Source organism: Bos indicus, chromosome 18 (genome assembly GCF_029378745.1).
Source record: "Bos indicus isolate NIAB-ARS_2022 breed Sahiwal x Tharparkar chromosome 18, NIAB-ARS_B.indTharparkar_mat_pri_1.0, whole genome shotgun sequence".
NCBI lineage: Eukaryota > Metazoa > Chordata > Mammalia > Artiodactyla > Bovidae > Bos > Bos indicus.
In genome coordinates this window covers 52,822,314-52,840,079 of record NC_091777.1, presented here as the reverse complement: position 1 = coordinate 52,840,079, position 17,766 = coordinate 52,822,314, and the positions used below count along the sequence as shown (strand labels likewise).

General features: G+C 42.8%; 1 protein-coding gene across 1 annotated transcript in view; it reads left to right on the top strand.

The window, feature by feature from the left end:
- The window catches only part of ZNF285 (zinc finger protein 285), a 32,969-nt gene that overhangs the window by 9,737 nt on the left and 5,466 nt on the right, over positions 1-17,766 (top strand). The window contains 2 exon segments of the mRNA XM_070771224.1: positions 841-975; positions 15,767-15,893. Of these exon segments, the coding sequence (XP_070627325.1) occupies positions 880-975; positions 15,767-15,893 (223 nt within the window). The 5' untranslated portion in view covers positions 841-879.

Genomic DNA, 17,766 nt, shown 5'->3' with positions numbered 1-17,766 from the left:
TCAGAAATAAATAGTCCAAAAATAGAAAAATACCCATCTCCTTTGACCATTTAGCCAGATAACAGAGATCCCTCATGCTTCTGAGAGTTCATTTGGATTAGCATGAATAGGTCACTCCTTAGGACGTAGATTCCCAGGAATATTCCTTATTGAAAATAAAATATTTCAGGCTTCTGTGGTGGCTCAGTGGTGAGTAATCGACCTGCTAATGCAGGAGACATGGGTTCCATCCCTGATCCAGGAAGATCCCACATGCCAAGGAGCAACTGAGCCTATGTGCCACAACTATTGAGCCTATTCTCTAGAGCTTAGGAACTGCAGCTGTTGAGCCACATACCCTAGAACCTGTGCTCAGCAAGAGAAGCCACCACAATGAGAAGCCCACACACCACAGCTAGAGAGTAGCCCCCCATTCTCTGCAACTAGAGAAAAGACCATGTAGCAACAAAGACCCAGCACGGTCAAAAATAAATAAAATCAGAACTTAAATATTTTCCTGGCAATGTGGAACTGGAAATTTATGCCAGAGAATTAAATGAGAATTCATGGGTAGTACAGAGGGCAGATGAGTTTTTATCTTTTTCTTTTAAACCCATCTTATCCAAAGCAGTATAAAAGAGCTCTGTTTTTAAGGTGTTTTTTTTTTTTTTTTTTTCTTTTTCTCTCCTTATGTAGTATTATCTTTTTACCATCCAGGATATGTTCCCTAATTCGAGAATCCTCTGAGTGGGAAGATATTGCCCTGGCTAAGTGCTCACCGCCTAAATTAAGTTCACAAGAATGCTTTTAGTGAGGTAATAATTGTAGTTTCTCATTGGGTTTTTTGGTTTTTTTTTTTAGATTTGGTTCACAAGTCTTTCTGGCCCTTGCCCCTAAATCATGAATTCTAATCCTATGGATTATCGTGGACCTGAAAACTCTGATCCTGGAGAGTTACTGAAAAATAGAGTTGAACTGAGAGAGCACAGAATGGAGGTAAATTCCCTGAAGAAACAAAAAGCTAAAATGACATCTGATAGGGATTTGTTATTTAGTGTCCAACTCTTTTGCAACCCCATGGACTGAAGCCCACCAGGCTCCTCTGTCCATGAGATTTTCCAGGCAAGAATACTGGAGTGGGTTGCCATTTCCTTCCCAGGGAACCTTCCTGACCCAAGGATGAAACCTTGGTCTCTTGCATTGCAAGCAGAATCTTTGCCACTGAGACCACAGGGAAGCCCTGATAGCGGTTCCCCATAGTAAATTCTGTCCGCATGAGATGACCCTAAATGTTTTTAATGAGGATTAATCCAGAGAGTGCAGCACACCTGACAGTGACTGAAGTTCTGGGGGAACAGTTGTTGATGACTGGAAAACTGGCTCACCACCCCAGGAGAATCTTCAGTCAGTCCATGATTGCATAGGTAGAGGAACAGAAGGGATTCTCCATGCATCGCAATTTTGGGAAGGACATAAAATAGTGAAAATGCTAATAATGGGATCTGGTTAGGCTTCTTTTTCTCCAAGTTACAGATAAAGCAAGTAGATGATTTTCACTGGGCATGTTGAATCTTATTTTGAAGGCAAGGAAACAGGATTGTACAAACAAGTATAAAACCAACCGGGCTAAGAAAGCTCTGAAGATTCAAGTTTGGGAAGGGATTATTCCAAAGTGATCTCTTTAGTAAATATTTAAAATATTTCATTGAAAATATAAAGACAAAACTGCCAAGAAATTTTAAGTGAGTATTGTTTGTGTGTTTCTTGGCCAGGTTGAATATGTGGGTCATCTGTGTGCACTAAGTCATATATGTCAGTTCCTAGGTGGTGAAGTATGGTTGCCAAGTGTTTTGAAGTAAGATAGATCCAATAGATAAACAAAAATGTTCATTTCTCTTATTTGCTCATTTATTTCCCTTTGTAGAAAAGGCATTCTTCTAAAAAAATAGTCAAAAGAATGAAGAGACATTAAAGTGACAGCGTATCAAAAATACGTAATTAAACTTCTGAACCTAATATGTAGGGTTAAAAAAGGGAGTCAGTAACTTGATTTTAATGACACACATATGACACATTTAAAATGACATACATCCCTTGCGTAAAAATTTTTGTCAAATTCACAAAAATAAAATTATACTTTGCAACTTCCCTGGTGATACAGTGGATAGGAATCAGTCTGCCAGTGCAGGAGACATGGATTTGATCCCTGGTCCAGGAAGATTCCACAGGCCTTGGAACAACTAAGCCCATACAACGCAGCTGCTAAAGCCTGAGCACTCTAGACCCTGTGCTCCACAGTAAGAGAAGCTACCTCAATGGAGAAACCCGTGCACCGCAACTGGAGAGTTGCCTCCACTCTCTGCAACTAGAGAAAACCCACAGCCCACACACAGCAACAAAGACCTCGTGTAGCAACAACAACAACAAAAGATCATACTTGGACATAGAAATATGCATAGTTATTTCACAGGCCAAATTTCTTTCACCATACTCTAGTAAAATTAGACATAGATGAAGAGTGGCCAGATGTTTTTATGTATTTATTACTTTGGCCACAAAGCACAGCTTGCAGGATCTTCGTTCCCTGACTAGGGATTGAACCCCAGCCCTAGCAGTGAAAGTGCCAAGTGCTAACCACTAGACTGCCAGGGAATTCCCCAGAATGTTTTTAAACACATGGATGTTAAGGGATACTCTCCTAGAACCAAGGTTTTAAAACACTTGAGTGATAGGCATATATAAAATTTTACATGTAAATTACATATAGTATATGTAAAATATGTATCAGTAAATCTTACACATATAAACTATTATAAATTACATATTATAAAATATTTATATATATCTGTGTGCTCAGTCACTTCAGTCATGTCCCAACTTTTTGCAACCCTGTGGACCGTAGCCTGCCAGGCTCTTCTGTTCATGGAATTTTCCCAGCAAGAATCCTGGAGTGGGTTGCCATGCCCTCCTCCAGGGGATCTTTCTGACCCAGGGATCGAACCCAGGTCTCCTGCATTGCAGGCAGATTCTTTACCGTCTGAGTCACCAGGGAAGTCCCTTCTCTATATGTAATTCACACCAAAACATCAATAATGCTTTTGCATCCTGTGAAAGATTGTGGATTTGTTTGAGAATAATGTCAGACTTTCTACAATGTGAACATGTTAGTACTAAGAGGTAACTTTAAGAAAAGTACTTGTTTAGCCGCTAAGTCGTGTCTCACTCTTTGTGACCCCATGGACTGTAGCCCACCGAGCTCCTCTGCCATCTGCTGTTTCCTTCTCCAGGGGATCTTCTAACCCAGGGTTCGACAGGTAAGTTCTTTACCACTGAACCAACCAGGGAAACACAATAGCCGTTCCCCAGGCTAGAGTCCCAGCCTGACAGTGAAGGGTTAGCTGGCCATGCAGAGGCCATTCCCTGACCTTGGTCTTTCCTGTGGATACAGCAGGTACCGTGGTAGGTGATTGTTGTGCAGCCTCATTTCTCTTACTCAGTCCCCATCTTTTCATGCTGCCTTCATGCTTTCCAGAGAGTAGCATCCCCAGGGGGAGCAAATGGTCTCTGGAGTGCCTCTTCTCTGATAGAAAGAGGCAGTGTAAGACAAGCAAGCCGGTAGTAGACAGTCTGTTCCAGAAGGTTGACTCTATCCTCTGATGGATTTCTCACTTACCTCCAATATTCTACAGATTCATGGCCATAAACAGGTTCGTGTTACCTGAACCTTAAAAGAGAAAAGCCAATGAAGAGTGTCAGACAGCATGGACACATTTTTCAGGTCACATGGAATGCTGCAGTAAATACAACAGTCTGCTGGCTCGCCAGCAGTGACCCGGGTATGTTGAGATTTTTATGTGTCCAGACCTATCCGTATTGCCTGATTCCTCCTGAATATGCTCACAGAACACACAGCCACAGATGGAGCCCTTCGGAGGTTCAGCTCACATGTACCCAGCCTCACAGTTGCCCTGCAAGATGGTGTGATGAGAATGCCCACCAAGTGTGGGCTCTAAGACCAGGCTTGTGTGCTGCAGTCCCAGCTCAACACTTCCTCAGGCATGCTGGAGTAACTTAACTCGGCCACTTACCCTCTCTGTGCCTGGGTGTTCTCCTCTGTAAAATGAAGATCATGACAGTTTCTACCTCCATGTTCCTCTGAGGGTTAAAGAAGTTAGTATATGCACCTCTTTGGTACATAGAAGTGTTGTAATGGTGTTTGACATTGTTGTTAACAACAGCATTATTAAAATGAAGAAGTAAACGTGTGTGTAAAATATTATTCAGAATTTCTTTTGGGGGACTTCCCTTGCAATCCAGTGATTAGGACTCTGCACTTCCACGCTGGTGGCGCAGGTTTGATCCCTGGTCAGGGAGCTAGGATCCCACATGCAATAGTGTTGCGGCCAATGTGTGAAAAAAAAAAAAAGCCCTACAGATGTGCAGAGTGTGGGAAAGGCTTCAGTTATAGCTCAGGTCTGTGAAATCATCAGAGGGTGCGTGTAAGCAAGAAGCCTTACAAGTAGATGTGAGTCAAGGTCTCCAGTTTAGAACTTTGCCTTCATCTCAGAGCCCAAACAAGAGAAAAACATTATAGATGTGATGTGTATGGAGATCCTCAGGAAGGGCTGATGTTTTCATAGCTACTGGTCTGCCTAGGAAGGGAAAATCTGCAAGTTTGGTAAATAGGGAAAGCACTTCAGTCACAAACTTCAGTCTTCAAGAGTCTGTTGCACAGTTGAATACTCCTTAAGGCAATGACCTGGCCAGCGGCTTCAGTGAAAATGGTCACCTTCATCAGAGCTGGCCTAGGAGGGAGGTTTTACAAATGATGACAGTAAAGAGAATGTATCCTAGGAGCAGATTATACACAGTACTTGTGGCGGGGGAAATACCTGTAAACAGAGCAAATGTAAGAAAAACATTGTCCTCTTACTCAAACCAATAATGTCCATACATTTTAGGAGATGGTTTTTATAGGGACTTCCCTGGCAGTCCAGTGATCAAGCCTCTGCACTTCCAATGCAAGGGTGAGGTTTCCATCCCTGGTCAGGAAAATGAGATCCCATGTGCTGTGTGGCACAGCAAAAAAAAAAAAAAAAAAGATAGTTTTTATAAAAAGTAAAAATGTTGACATTCATTGAGGCAAGTTACCTTTAGAAGGCCAGGAATGGCTTCAAGGAGAGACATTCTCTTGGCAGGCCTGGGTAATGTATCTCTAGCACATTTTCATCATGCTTCTGTGATGGGGTTTTATCTCACAGAGATAAACTGCTCTCATAGCAAAGGTTCTGTAAACTGAAGGAATGTTTTATCATTTTAAGTAAAATCTGATTGGGCTTTTAATTGGCATTGTATGGAATTTATAGGTTAATCTAGAAAGAATCTACATATTTGAAATGCTGATTTTTTTCCATTTTGAAAATGCTATTTATTTCCACTTACTAAAGTATTTTAAATGATCTTTCAGTCATATTTTTTTAGAGATTTTAAAAGATAGGTTCTGAATATTCTTAAATATATTTCTAGGATTTTGTTTTACGTTTATCATGAATATATTTTTACCCATTTTATTTCATAGAGGGTTGGGTTATTTTTAACTTGTAAGACAAATATTCATACACTTTTAAAATTCAGAAATAGCATTTTTAACTTGTCAGAACAGCAGTGGTAAAACAGGGTCACCAAAGCCATGTCCATGGAGCTGTAGAAACATGTACTCTTACACACTTATTGATGAGAATGAAAATAGGTAGCCTTTTTTGAAAGAATTTCTCAGTGTATCAAATTCAATTTGTGTAACCTTCAAAGTGGCAATCAGTGTGTAATAATTTATACTTGGGAGATAGTTACAGATGTGGGAAAAGATGTGTGCATATGACCAAGCTCAGTATTTTTTTTTTAACCATAGGAAAACCCCACAAATGTTAATTCTCCAGTTGTAGTAAGTTAAGGCATGTGTATATGAGGACAAACCACTAAAAATATTCAGGCACACCTGTAATGACATCAAAAGTTGCCTACAAACTATTTAGAGAACAAGAAAACTTGTAGAATGACAATTATACTATGACCCCATTTTGTTCATATTGTGTGTTTATAAAGAGAGAAGGAAAAATAATGTGTGAAAGGTCAGTATCATAAGTGCTTATTTCTAGCAGACGGAATACGGGGTCTGTAATACTTTCACGGACTTCTACATATTTATTACAAAAAGTATACATTAATTTTATAACAACAGTAAAGCTATTGTTTAAAAAAAAAAAATTAGTCTGCTGGAGTAATCCCGTATGGTCAAGGATCCAGGTTATAAACTCTATAATTTTTTTTCTTTTTCTACTATTCACTTAGCACCTAGTACCAAATACAAGGTGTACAAGTGAACTGTGAAATTTGTGATTTAGATACTTTCAGAGGCTGCATCATTTTTGCTGGCTGGTAGAAGATGAGGTGTTCTGGATCATTGGGAGGACCTGTTTAGTACTTCTGTCCTATATTTTGGCCTTCTGGGATCCGGAGCCCACAAGCCTGGCTTCAATAGAGAATAGTGCACCATAACTCTAGTCTGATGTCTCCACTTGGATGACTCAGGAGGCCTGAGGCATGACCTGGGCTGAGTCCCTTTCTGTTACCTGGGGCTGCAAGGAAAGGAATCTAAGTGACACACATATCTCAAAGATTTGCAGATTTGATTCCAAACCACTGCTGTAAGCAAATACTGCAGTATTTGCAGGTAAAGCAGGTCACATGAATTTTTTGGTTTCCCAGTGTACATGAAACTTATGTCTGTAGTACTGTATATTGTAGTCTATTAAGTATGCAGTAGCATTATATCTAAAAAATAAATACACACCTTAATTCAAAAATACTTTTTCCCTGGGGAATTCCCTGGGGGTCCATTGGTTAGAATTGGGTGCTTTTATTGCTGTGGACCCAACCTCTGATTGGGAAACTAAGATCCTGCAAGCCACACAGCACAGCCAAAATGATAAAATACTCTTGCTAAAAAATGCTAACCATCATCTGAGTCTTCAGTGAGTTGTAATCTTTTTGCAACAGTTAACATCAGAAATCACTGATCACAGTAAAAGGTTTTTAACAAACAAAATTTTTTTTAAAAGATCACCAATCATAGATCAACCTAACAAATACAGCAATGATGAAAAAGTTTGAAATATTGCAAGAATTGCCAAAGTGTGACACAGAGATACAAAGTGAGCAAATACTGTTGAAAAAATGGTGCTGATACACTTGCTTGCCACAGGCTTGCTACAAACTGTCACTTTGTAAAAGCACAGTATCTGTGGAGTTCAATAAAACAAGGTATCAGTTCAGTTCAGTTCAGTCGCTCAGTCATGTCTGACTCTTTGCGACCCCATGAATTGCAGCATGCCAGGCCTCCCTGTCCATCACCAACTCCTGGAGTTCAACCAGACTCACGTCCATCGAGTAAGTGATGCCATCCAGCCATCTCATCCTCCGTCATCCCCTTCTCCTCCTGCCCCCAATCCCTCCCAGCATCAGAGTCTTTTCCAATGAGTCAACTCTTCGCATGAGGTGGCCAAAGTACTGGAGTTTCAGCTTTAACATCATTCCTTCCAAAGAAATCCCAGGGCTGATCTCCTTCAGAATGGACTGGTTGGATCTCCTTGCAGTCCAAGGGACTCTCAAGAGTTCTCCAACACCACAGTTCAAAAGCATCAATTCTTCAGCGCTTAGCTTTCTTCACAGTCCAACTCTCACATCCATACATGACCACAGGAAAAACCATAGCCTTGACTAGACGGACCTTTGTTGGCAAAGTAATGTCTGCTTTTCAGTGCTTGCCTGCATTTCAGAAGGTGATAAGTACCAAGAAAGGAAAGGGAAAGTGGGGTGAGGCAGGTGATGAAGTGCCCGGGGCTGTTACACTTTTAAATAGTAGACCTCCCTGAGAGTAACATTTCAGCAAAGAATAAAGAAGGTGAAGCAAACTTTGTGGCCACTGAGGTAAAGAACATACCAGCAGAGGAACAGTGATCAGGTTTGACGGATAACACAAAGCCCAACATTGGACCAGAATGGGCAAGTGAGGACGTAATGGAAGATGAGGTAAGAGAGGAGGGACTAAAGTGGATAAATTAATTTAGAAATGGAGGATCTACCTATTTATCACAAATATTACTGAGATGTATTATAGAAACCATCCTCCTCTCCATCTGATAAAAAAAGACTGTTAAGCTCTGCCATAATTAAGGGTGACTGTCATCTCTGTGGCAGATTTTACTAGATTTTTTAAAAAGTCACAGTGAAACATTTCATCAAATGACAAGAGACAGGCCCAAAGCATTTATTTTACCATTCTCTTTGTGTGCCCCAAGTTTCAATGTTAAGCTATTGTTGAATGTAATCCTTTCAGCTCCTGCCAATCACCAACTGTCTAATCTAGACTTAGAGCCGACAGAGATAGTTCTCATCCATTTTTGGGGTGTTTTGTTTGTTTTGACCCTTTATAGGTCAGAATTATAGGCTCTAATATACTCCTTATTTAATTTTAAGGCCCAATCAATCCCAATTCAAATTTAAGGTATTGAAAAATGAAAATGTTTAATAGAAATCTTAAAATGAGAAAAAACATTAAGTCCCAACAAGGGAGCTTTCAAAGAGAATGTGAAAGCTTTCCATGTTTTCATAGTTTGTTGAAATGTATCTCTTTGAAGAGAACCCCAAACTCCTACAATTCCCTGATAAAGGACAGCACCTACTGACTAGTTCCTACGTCTTTCTGCTTCTCCTAAGGGGAAAAGTCAGGTGTCCTGTGGAAGATTTCCCAGAGTCTTCTTAAATGGAAACAAATCCTGAAAACAAAGGGAAGTAAATTTTAATTGAAAACTTGTGTGTTTATAAAAGTAAAAGATAGCCTCTTTCCCGGCTGGCACCATGGAGGGAGCAGAAGAGAAGAAAAAGAAGGTTCCTGCTGTGCCAGAAACCCTTACGAAAAAGCGAAAGAATTTCTCAGAGCTTAAGATCAAGCGCCTGCGAAGGAAGTTTGCCTAAAAGATGCTTCGAATGGCAAGGAGGAAGCTTATCTATGAAAAAGCTAAGCATATCACAAGGAATACAGGCAGACGTACAGAACTGACATTCGAGTGGCTAGGATGGCACGAAAAGCCGGCGACTTCTATGTACCCGCGAAACCCAAATTGGCATTTGTCATCAGAATCAGAGGTATCAACGGTGTGAGCCTGAAGGTTCGAAAGGTGCTGCAGCTCCTTCGCCTCCAGCAGATCTTCTGTGGCACCTTTGTGAAGCTCAACAAGGCTTCAATTAACATTCTGAGAATTGTGGAGCCATACATTGCATGCTGCTGCTGCTGCTAAGTCGCTTCAGTCGTGTCCGACTCTGTGCGACCCTATAGACGGCAACCCACCAGGCTCCCCCATCCCTGGGATTCTCCAGGCAAGAACACTGGAGTGGGTTGCCATTTCCTTCTCCAATGCATGAAAGTGAAAAGTGAAAGTGAAGTCGCTCAGTCGTGTCCGACTCCTAGCGACCCCATGGACTGCAGCAAATGAATTGATCTACAAGCGTGGTTATGGCAAAATCAACAAGAAGCGAATTGCCCTGACAGACAACGCATTGATTGCTCGATCTCTTGGGAAATATGCATGGAGGATCTGATTCATGAGATCTATACCATTGGAAAACGTTTCAAAGAAGCAAACAACTTCCTTTGGCCCTTTAAATTGTCTTCTCTACGAAGTGGAATTAAGAAAAAGACCACCCATTTTGTAGAAGGTGGAGATGCTGGCAACAGGGAAGACCAGGCTTATTACAAGGATGAACTAAGGTATCTAGCAGGATTATTTTTGTAATCTGGTTAATAAACAGTTGAAACAAAAACAAACAAAAGTAAAGGATATGCCTACAGAATAAGTACCTTTGAAGATTTTCACTAAAATATAACAAGTGCTCATTTTTAGGTGGTAAGACATTGACTCTTCACTCTTCTTTTTTATCTTGGGTAGAGATTTTTAAAATTTATTTTTAACATTTTGCTGTTATTTTATCACTGCTGTGATTGTTGTTATTATTTTACAAAGATAGAGTCCAGGTGGTCCCTCAGTTCAGTTCAGTTCAGTTACTCAGTCGTGTCCGACTCTTTGCGACCCCATGAATCGCAGCACACCAGGCCTCCCTGTCCATCACCAACTCCCGGAGTTCACCTCAGACTCACATCCATCGAGTCAGTGATGCCATCCAGCCATCTCATCCTCTGTCGTCCCCTTCTCCTCCTGCCCTCAATCCCTCCCAGCATCAGAGTCTTTTCCAATGAGTCAACTCTTCGCATGAGGTGCCCAAAGTACTGGAGTTTCAGCTTTAACGTCATTCCTTCCAAAGAAATCCCAGGGCTGATCTCCTTCAGAATGGACTGGTTGGATCTCCTTGCAGTCCAAGGGACTCTCAAGAGTCTTCTCCAACACCACAGTTCAAAAGCATCAATTCCTCGGCGCTCAGCCTTCTTCACAGTCCAGCTCTAACATCCATACATGACCACAGGAAAAACCATAGCCTTGACTAGACGGACTTTTGTTGGCAAAGTAATGTCTCTGCTTTTGAATATGCTATCTAGGTTGGTCATAACTTTCCTTCCAAGGAGTAAGCGTCTTTTAATTTCATGGCTGCAGTCACCATCTGCAGTGATTTTGGAGCCCCCAAAAATAAAGTCTGACACTGTTTCCACTGTTTGCCCATCTATTTCCCATGAAGTGATGGGACCGGATGCCATGATCTTCGTTTTCTGAATGTTGAGCTTTATTTTTTTTTTCTTTTTTTTTTCATTAGAACTGATTCAAATGTATTCTTTTTAACGGCTGATGAATATTGAGCTTTAGTCCCTGCAGCACTGTAAACTACGAGCAACCTGGCACGGCCCTAGTGCCGCGCAGGGGCTTCTGGGGATTGTAGTCCACAGGCTACCTCGCGCATGCGCCATGGGCCGGGACAGATGCTATGGGCCACATTATTTGGGGCGCTGAGGTGAGTGTGGCTCGGAGTCACTGTGTAAGGGGGGGTGGGGGGTGGGGGTTGTGAAACTGTAGCCCGACCTTGTGAACTGGAATGGGAGGCGTAGGAAGCGGGGACTAGTGACCGATAAAAGGACTTCCTTGGCGAGGTGAAGTGGTGAGGGTCTCCCGCCCGACATCCCTGGAATGGGATCGGAGTGGGGAGCTTGGGCTGGTTTGCGAGGTGGTGCCCCTGCAGGCTTGTAGGATGTGCAACTCCGGGTCAGAGTTGGTGTGAGTCTTGGCACGTGCATCTCAACCCAGGCGGGGGGCAGGGGGCGTGGCCTCAGGTTTTGAAGATGCTGATTTGGGCCAGGCGCCCATGATGGGGAGGGTTTTCCTGGTAGCTCAGTCAGCAAAGAATCTGCCCGCAATGCCGGAGACCCGGGTTCGATTCCCCGGGTCGGTCAGGAAGATCCTCTGGAGTCGGGAATGGCAACCCACTCCAGTATTCTTGCCTGGAGAGAACAGAGGAGCCTGGCGGGCTACAGTCCATGGGGGCACAAAGAGTCGGACACGGACAGGACTGAGTGACACACACACCCACACACCCTCCCTCCCTGATGGGGAGAGAAATTGACCCAAGCAGTTGGGTCATCTCCGAGAGGAAGGACAGCTTGGTCTGTTCATTCCTCGTTTCGGCGGAGGGGCGATTCCGGCTCAGCATCCAACATCCTTGGAGTCTTAGTTTCTGAAGGTTTCTGCGTTTGGGGTGTGGCAGCTCTTGACTCCAGCGGGGCAATCTTGACTTTAGGGCAGAAGTTCTGACCTCTGGAAATAGGGGGGCAACTCAAACTGTACATCCCTTCTCTGTATGTCCTGGCCGGGAGTATGTCTCTGAATACAGTATGAAGACAGAGTGCTATTTTTGAGGATTATAAGACACATAGCAAATTGTAAATTGTTAAACTGCAGTCAACAAATATGAACACTGACTCTACATTTGATAACATTAGGGAATTGTTGAGGTGTCACATTAACATTTTAAAGATGATTTCATATCTTTTAGAGCTACTTACTGAAATATGTATGGACAAAATAATATGTCAGGGAATTGCTTCAAAATAGTATGTGAATATGTGGGGAATGGGTAGAGGTGTAGTTGAAACAAGAGTGACCACATGTTAATAATTGTTTAAACCAAGTGACTGGTACCTGGGGGTTCACTGTGCTATTCTGTCTGCCTCTGTATATGTTAGAAATTTCCATAATACAATATTTTGGAAACAATTTTCCAGTTAACTAGCTAGGAAATACCTGAAGCATAGGAAAGTTGGATTTTCCTCTTAGTTGCACAGAGTATGTGGGGCCAGACCTTGGAAATCCCCCTTCAGACTAGACCCCAATGCCCTGGGAGTCCCTGTGAGCTCCAAGGTGTAGTCAGAGTTTCAGGCCTTTCAATAAAATTCTGTAGTTTTCTTCCTTTCTCAGTAAAGTTGAGGTCGTTTATGTCTTTTGCCCCTTGTAAATGGGACAGTTTTTCAATTCTATCTCTGTGAATATCAGTGTGTTTTTCAACATCTCAAACCTATTATTTCCAAAACTGAACTTCTGATTCTCCTTACAAAACCTGTCCCTCCTATGGACTTCCCCATCTCTGTCAAGGACAACTCCGTCTTTGCAGTAACTGAAGCCAAAGTTCCGTCTCCTTTCTTTCTTTCTCTGCCCACATGCAAATCATCAACAGATCGTATTGACCAGATCATTGGTATAAATCCTGATCCCTGCCATTTCTCACTACCTCCACCTCTGCTTCTCTGATCCAAGGCACCGTCATCTCTGACTGGGATTTCCTGAAAACCACCTAACTAGTCTTCCTGCTCCCCTTCTTACCGTTGGTAGTCCATTCTTTGTGTATATGTCTATTCTGGTTTTGTGGGGATTTAAAGTTAATTTTTATTGGAGTATAGTTACTTTACAATGTTGTGTTAGTTTCTACTGTACAGCAAAATGAATCACCTGTGTGTGTTTGTATGTGTGTGTGTGTCGCTCAGTCGTATCTGGCTCTTTGTGACCCTATGGACTGTAGCCCGCCAGGTTCCTTTGTCCATGGAATTCTTCAGGCAAGAGTACTGGAGTGGGTAGGCATTCCCTCCTCCAGGAGATCTTCCCAACTGAGGGATCGAACCTGGGTCTCCTACATAGAAGGCAGATTCTTTACTGCCTGAGCCAGCAAGGAAGCCCTGAATCAGCTATACATATATCCCCTGTTTTTTGGATTTCCTTCCCATTTAGATCAACACAGAGCATTGAATAGAATTCCCTCGGCTATACAGTAGGTTCTCACTAGTTATCCATTTCATACATAGCATCAATAGTATATATATGTCAATCCCAATTGGCAGTCCATTCATCACAGCAGCTAGCATGATCCTGTTAATACCTAATTTGAATCATGTCACTCCTCTGTTCAGAATCCTCCCATTACTTCTAACTAATGAGACTAGCAGCCCAAACCTTCAAGTGTTCTTATAGCATCTACCACCTGGCTCCCTTTACCTGCACTCTGTTCCCTCTGGCTCATTCTCACACTCACTCCACTTGAGCCATGTCCATGCTGCCACCCCAAGGTCTTTGCACTTGCTATTTCCTCCGTCTAGAATGCTCTGTACACATACTTGCATTGCCCACTCCCTTACTTCATTAAGTATCACCTCAGTGAGACATTTCCTGACCACCCTGTTTCACTTCCAGTCCCCCTTCCCTGCTTTTTTAATTTTTTGCTCCATAGCATTCATCACTGTGGTATCTTCAGTGTCCAGATCACTGCCTGGCACTCAGTTCAGTTCAGTTCAGTTCAGTTGCTCAGTCGTGTCTGACTCTTTGCAACCCCATGAATCGCAGCACGCCAGGCCTCCCTGTCCATCACCCACTCCCGGAGTTCACTCAAACTCACTTCCATTGAATCGGTGATGCCATCCAGCCATCTCATCTTCTGTTGTCCCCTTCTCCTCCTGCCTGCAATCCCTCCCAGCATCAGAGTCTTTTCCAATGAAGTTTCAGCTGCAGCATCATTCCCTGCAAAGAAATCCCAGGGCTGATCTCCTTCAGAATGGACTGGTTGGATGTCCTTGCAGTCCAAGGGACTCTCAAGAGTCTTCTCCAACACCACAGTTCAAAAGCATCAATTCTTCGGCGCTCAGCCTTCTTCACAGTCCAACTCTCACATCCATACATGACCACTGGAAAAACCATAGCCTTGACTAAACGGACCTTTGTAGGCAAAGTAATGTCTCTGCTTTTGAATATGCTATCTGGGTTGGACATAACTTTCCTTCCAAGGAGTAAGCGTCTTTTAATTTCATGGCTGCAGTCACCATCTGCAGTGATTTTGGAGCCCAGAAAAATAAAGTCTGGCACTGTTTCCACTGTTTGCCCATCTATTTCCCATGAAGTGGTGGGACCAGATGCCATGATCTTCGTACTCAGTAGGCACTAAATAAGTATGTGTTACATGAGGGAATGCAGTCCCTGTCCTCTCTGAGCTTAGAGACAGAGGCAGAAGGCAATTAAGCCACTGCAGTATAATGCTATCGTAGGAGAAGTGGTACCTGCCATAGTCTGAATGTTTGTGTCCCCCTCAAATTCATTATGTTGAAAACCTAATGGCAGGATTTCCCTGGTGGTTCAGTAGCCAAGGCTCCACACTCCCAGTCCAGGGGGCCCAGGTTCAATTCCGTGTCAGGGAACTAGATTCCCACATGCCACAACTATGCTGCAGTCAAGACTGAAGATCCTGTGTGCCACACCTGAGGCCCAGCACGGCCAAAAAAATAAATATTGAAAGAAAATGTGACAGTTTGACCCAAAAGCTTGAGGAAAGAGGAGTTATACAGGTGTCTGGGATGGGATTGATGGGTGGGCGGCTTGAGGAGGTGGGAATCTCGTCTGGTGAGAGTAAGAGGAGAGGAAAAGACATCTTGGAAAAAAAAAAAATGTGTGAGAAAACCGTCCAGTCCAGAAGGAACCAATATTCATTCACAACTTGTTAAACCCCCGGTCTCATGGATTCTCCTTTGCAGTTCTGGTTTCTCTGGCTCCTGCTCTCTCTAAGAGGAAGACAGTATGATTAAGCTCCAGGTAAGCTGAAGTTCCTTTCTTTGTCTTAAATGCTATGTCCATTCTGAGGAGCTGGGTATCTCTATTTTCCAAAAGGAAGTCAGCAATTTTTGAGTGACTTCTGTGTGGTAGGCACTTTACCTTATTTATAACAGCTGGGAAAGGTAGTGGTATTATTCCCTTTGGAGAAATTAAGCAACAGGCTCAGAGATGTCAGGCTGTCTGATCCAGGGTTGCTCCCAAGTTCAGTTTGCTTACCAGTGCCAGTCAATGAGGTGCTTGTCCCTGGTCCATGAGAGATAAGTACAGAAATCAAGAGTAAGGGACTTCCCTGGTGATCTAGTGGTTAAGAATCCACCTTGCAATGCAGGGGACATGGGTTCAGTTCCTGGTCTGGGAACTAAGATCCCACATGCTGTGGCACAACCAGCATGCTGAAAGGCAGCCAAATACATAAATATTTTTTTAAAAGAAAACAAAAGCAAGGGTTTGGAGAACTCCTTGGTGGGGTTAGAACTCCATGCTTTCACAGCTGTGGCTCCAGGTTCAATTCCTGGTCAGGGAACTAAGAGGATTTGGAGCAAAAAGATAAAAACTTAATGACTGATACAGAAGCTTCCAATGTAGCTCTTCATCCAGGAGTCACTGGTGCAGATGATGAATGTGGCATGTGCTTGATGTTTCAGGAAACCTTGACCTTCAAGGACATGGCCATGGTCTTCTCCAAGGAAGAGCTGGCACTCTTGGACTCTGCCCAGATAAACCTGTACCAAGATGTGATGCTGGAGAACTTCAGGAACCTGGTCTCCGTGGGTGAGGACAACAAGCACCTGTAACTAAGCATCAAACCACTGGTCTCATTTTCTCAAGTGAGCAGCTTCAAACTGGATAGAATATTTCAGCTGGAGCACAAAGGGAAACCTCCTAAGGGATACACATGCAGATGACAACCTGCAGTTAATGAGTTTTAATAACTGTGAGCAGGTGGTCCCTTGTGAGTTGTGGGTGGGTGAGGGAGCTCTCCTCTGGCCTGTGCCCCCTGCCAGTGGGCATCCGGTGCAGTTGGCAAGCCTACTTTGATCTCATCACGTGTTTAGGCTCTCATTCCTTCATATTTTCCAGAACAGGACTGAGGAAGTTCACACATTACCAAGGCCTTGGTCCCTTGGTTGCCTCTAGAATAAAACCAGGGTGGGTTTTTGTTTGTTTGTTTGTTTGTTTTTCAGTTTTCTTTTTTTTTAACCAATGTTTTGGAAAAACTGGTATTAAAGGAAGCAAGTTAGGATCAGGTTGGTAGTCAGTACACTACGAGTGTCCGCTTATTTGCCCTCTTGCTGGTCAATATCTATCCTAGCTTCAATTTCTCAGAGCCCTGTATACAGGTATCTATGACCTCAGTTTAGTTTATGAGATAGTTGCTCTTATTGTCCCCCTTCTACAGAGCAAACAACTGAGGTGCAGAGTGGACAAGTAACTTGCCCAGGATCACCCAGCTTGTCAGAGGCACTAGGATTTGAACCTCTCAGTCTGACCCTCAGCCCTGTGCTTGTAATAACCAGGTGACATGAAGTACTGCCATGTCCATAGATTGTAAACAGAGATCCTTGGCCTCAGTGGGCAGGACTGACCCCATTGGTGAGTCCTGAAATCAAGTGACCATGCCATAGCTAGCAGTTTTTAAAAAGCAAAACAAATCCATGGACTAGAACACGAAAGGATTTATCAGAGTACGTTGCACCTGGTAAGGTAAGCCTCAACTGATCACAATATTTTAGTTTCTGGTCTGTGTGTCTGTGTAGGTACTGGGTCACAGTGTAAATGCTTTTCTTGCTATGGGTACAGTCCAAACAGTTGGAAAACTACTGCTTTAAGCCTGTTCCTGTTTCCTCTGACACCACTTTATGAACCAAAGTCACTCAATAAAATGAATCAGAAAATTACCTTGAACTAGAAGCAGTGTCCAGATGATGTTTGTGACATTTTGTGAAGCCTATTTTTGGGTGCCAAGGTGTTGTGACCATCTATTTCTTATGAATTTTTCGTACAATCTTGCTTCCTGGGTGCCAGGCCGTGAACAGTTCCACGCTGCCCATTCTCCTAGCCATGGCTGTTAGAGATTCTGCAATAACCTCAAAGGGGAGAAGTTGGGAATTGGACTATAGGGTCTTGAGGGATTTTGTCTCTTCACAAAGCCAGAAAACCTCAGGGAAATAAAAAGGATGTCCCATATTTCACAAAATTATCCCCATTTCAATCCCCACTGCAGCTGTAGGCCCGCTGTGTTCAGTTGTGCATGTGGTACACAAATATACATGATAGTTCTATCATGTTTAATAGCTGATGTAAAGGCAAGGACTTGGTTAGGAGAGAGGACTTGCTGCTTGTTTCTGCAACCTTCTACAGGATCCTGGAAGGTCTCTGTGATCCTTTATATCTCTCACCATGTCCAGAACTCCATTATTATATATATTACATAAATCATATAGGAACCTTCCCCTTATGTTTGGGGGTTTTTGTTTTTGTCTTTTTACGTATTTTTGTTCTTCTAACTTCATATCATGTAATGAATAAATAGTCACATGGTGTGGTAGCTATGATGATTCTTTCTGATGTATACTCACCCCTTCAGTCAGAAACAGCAATAAACAAGAATATGTTGAAAATGAATTCACAGTGAACAACACAT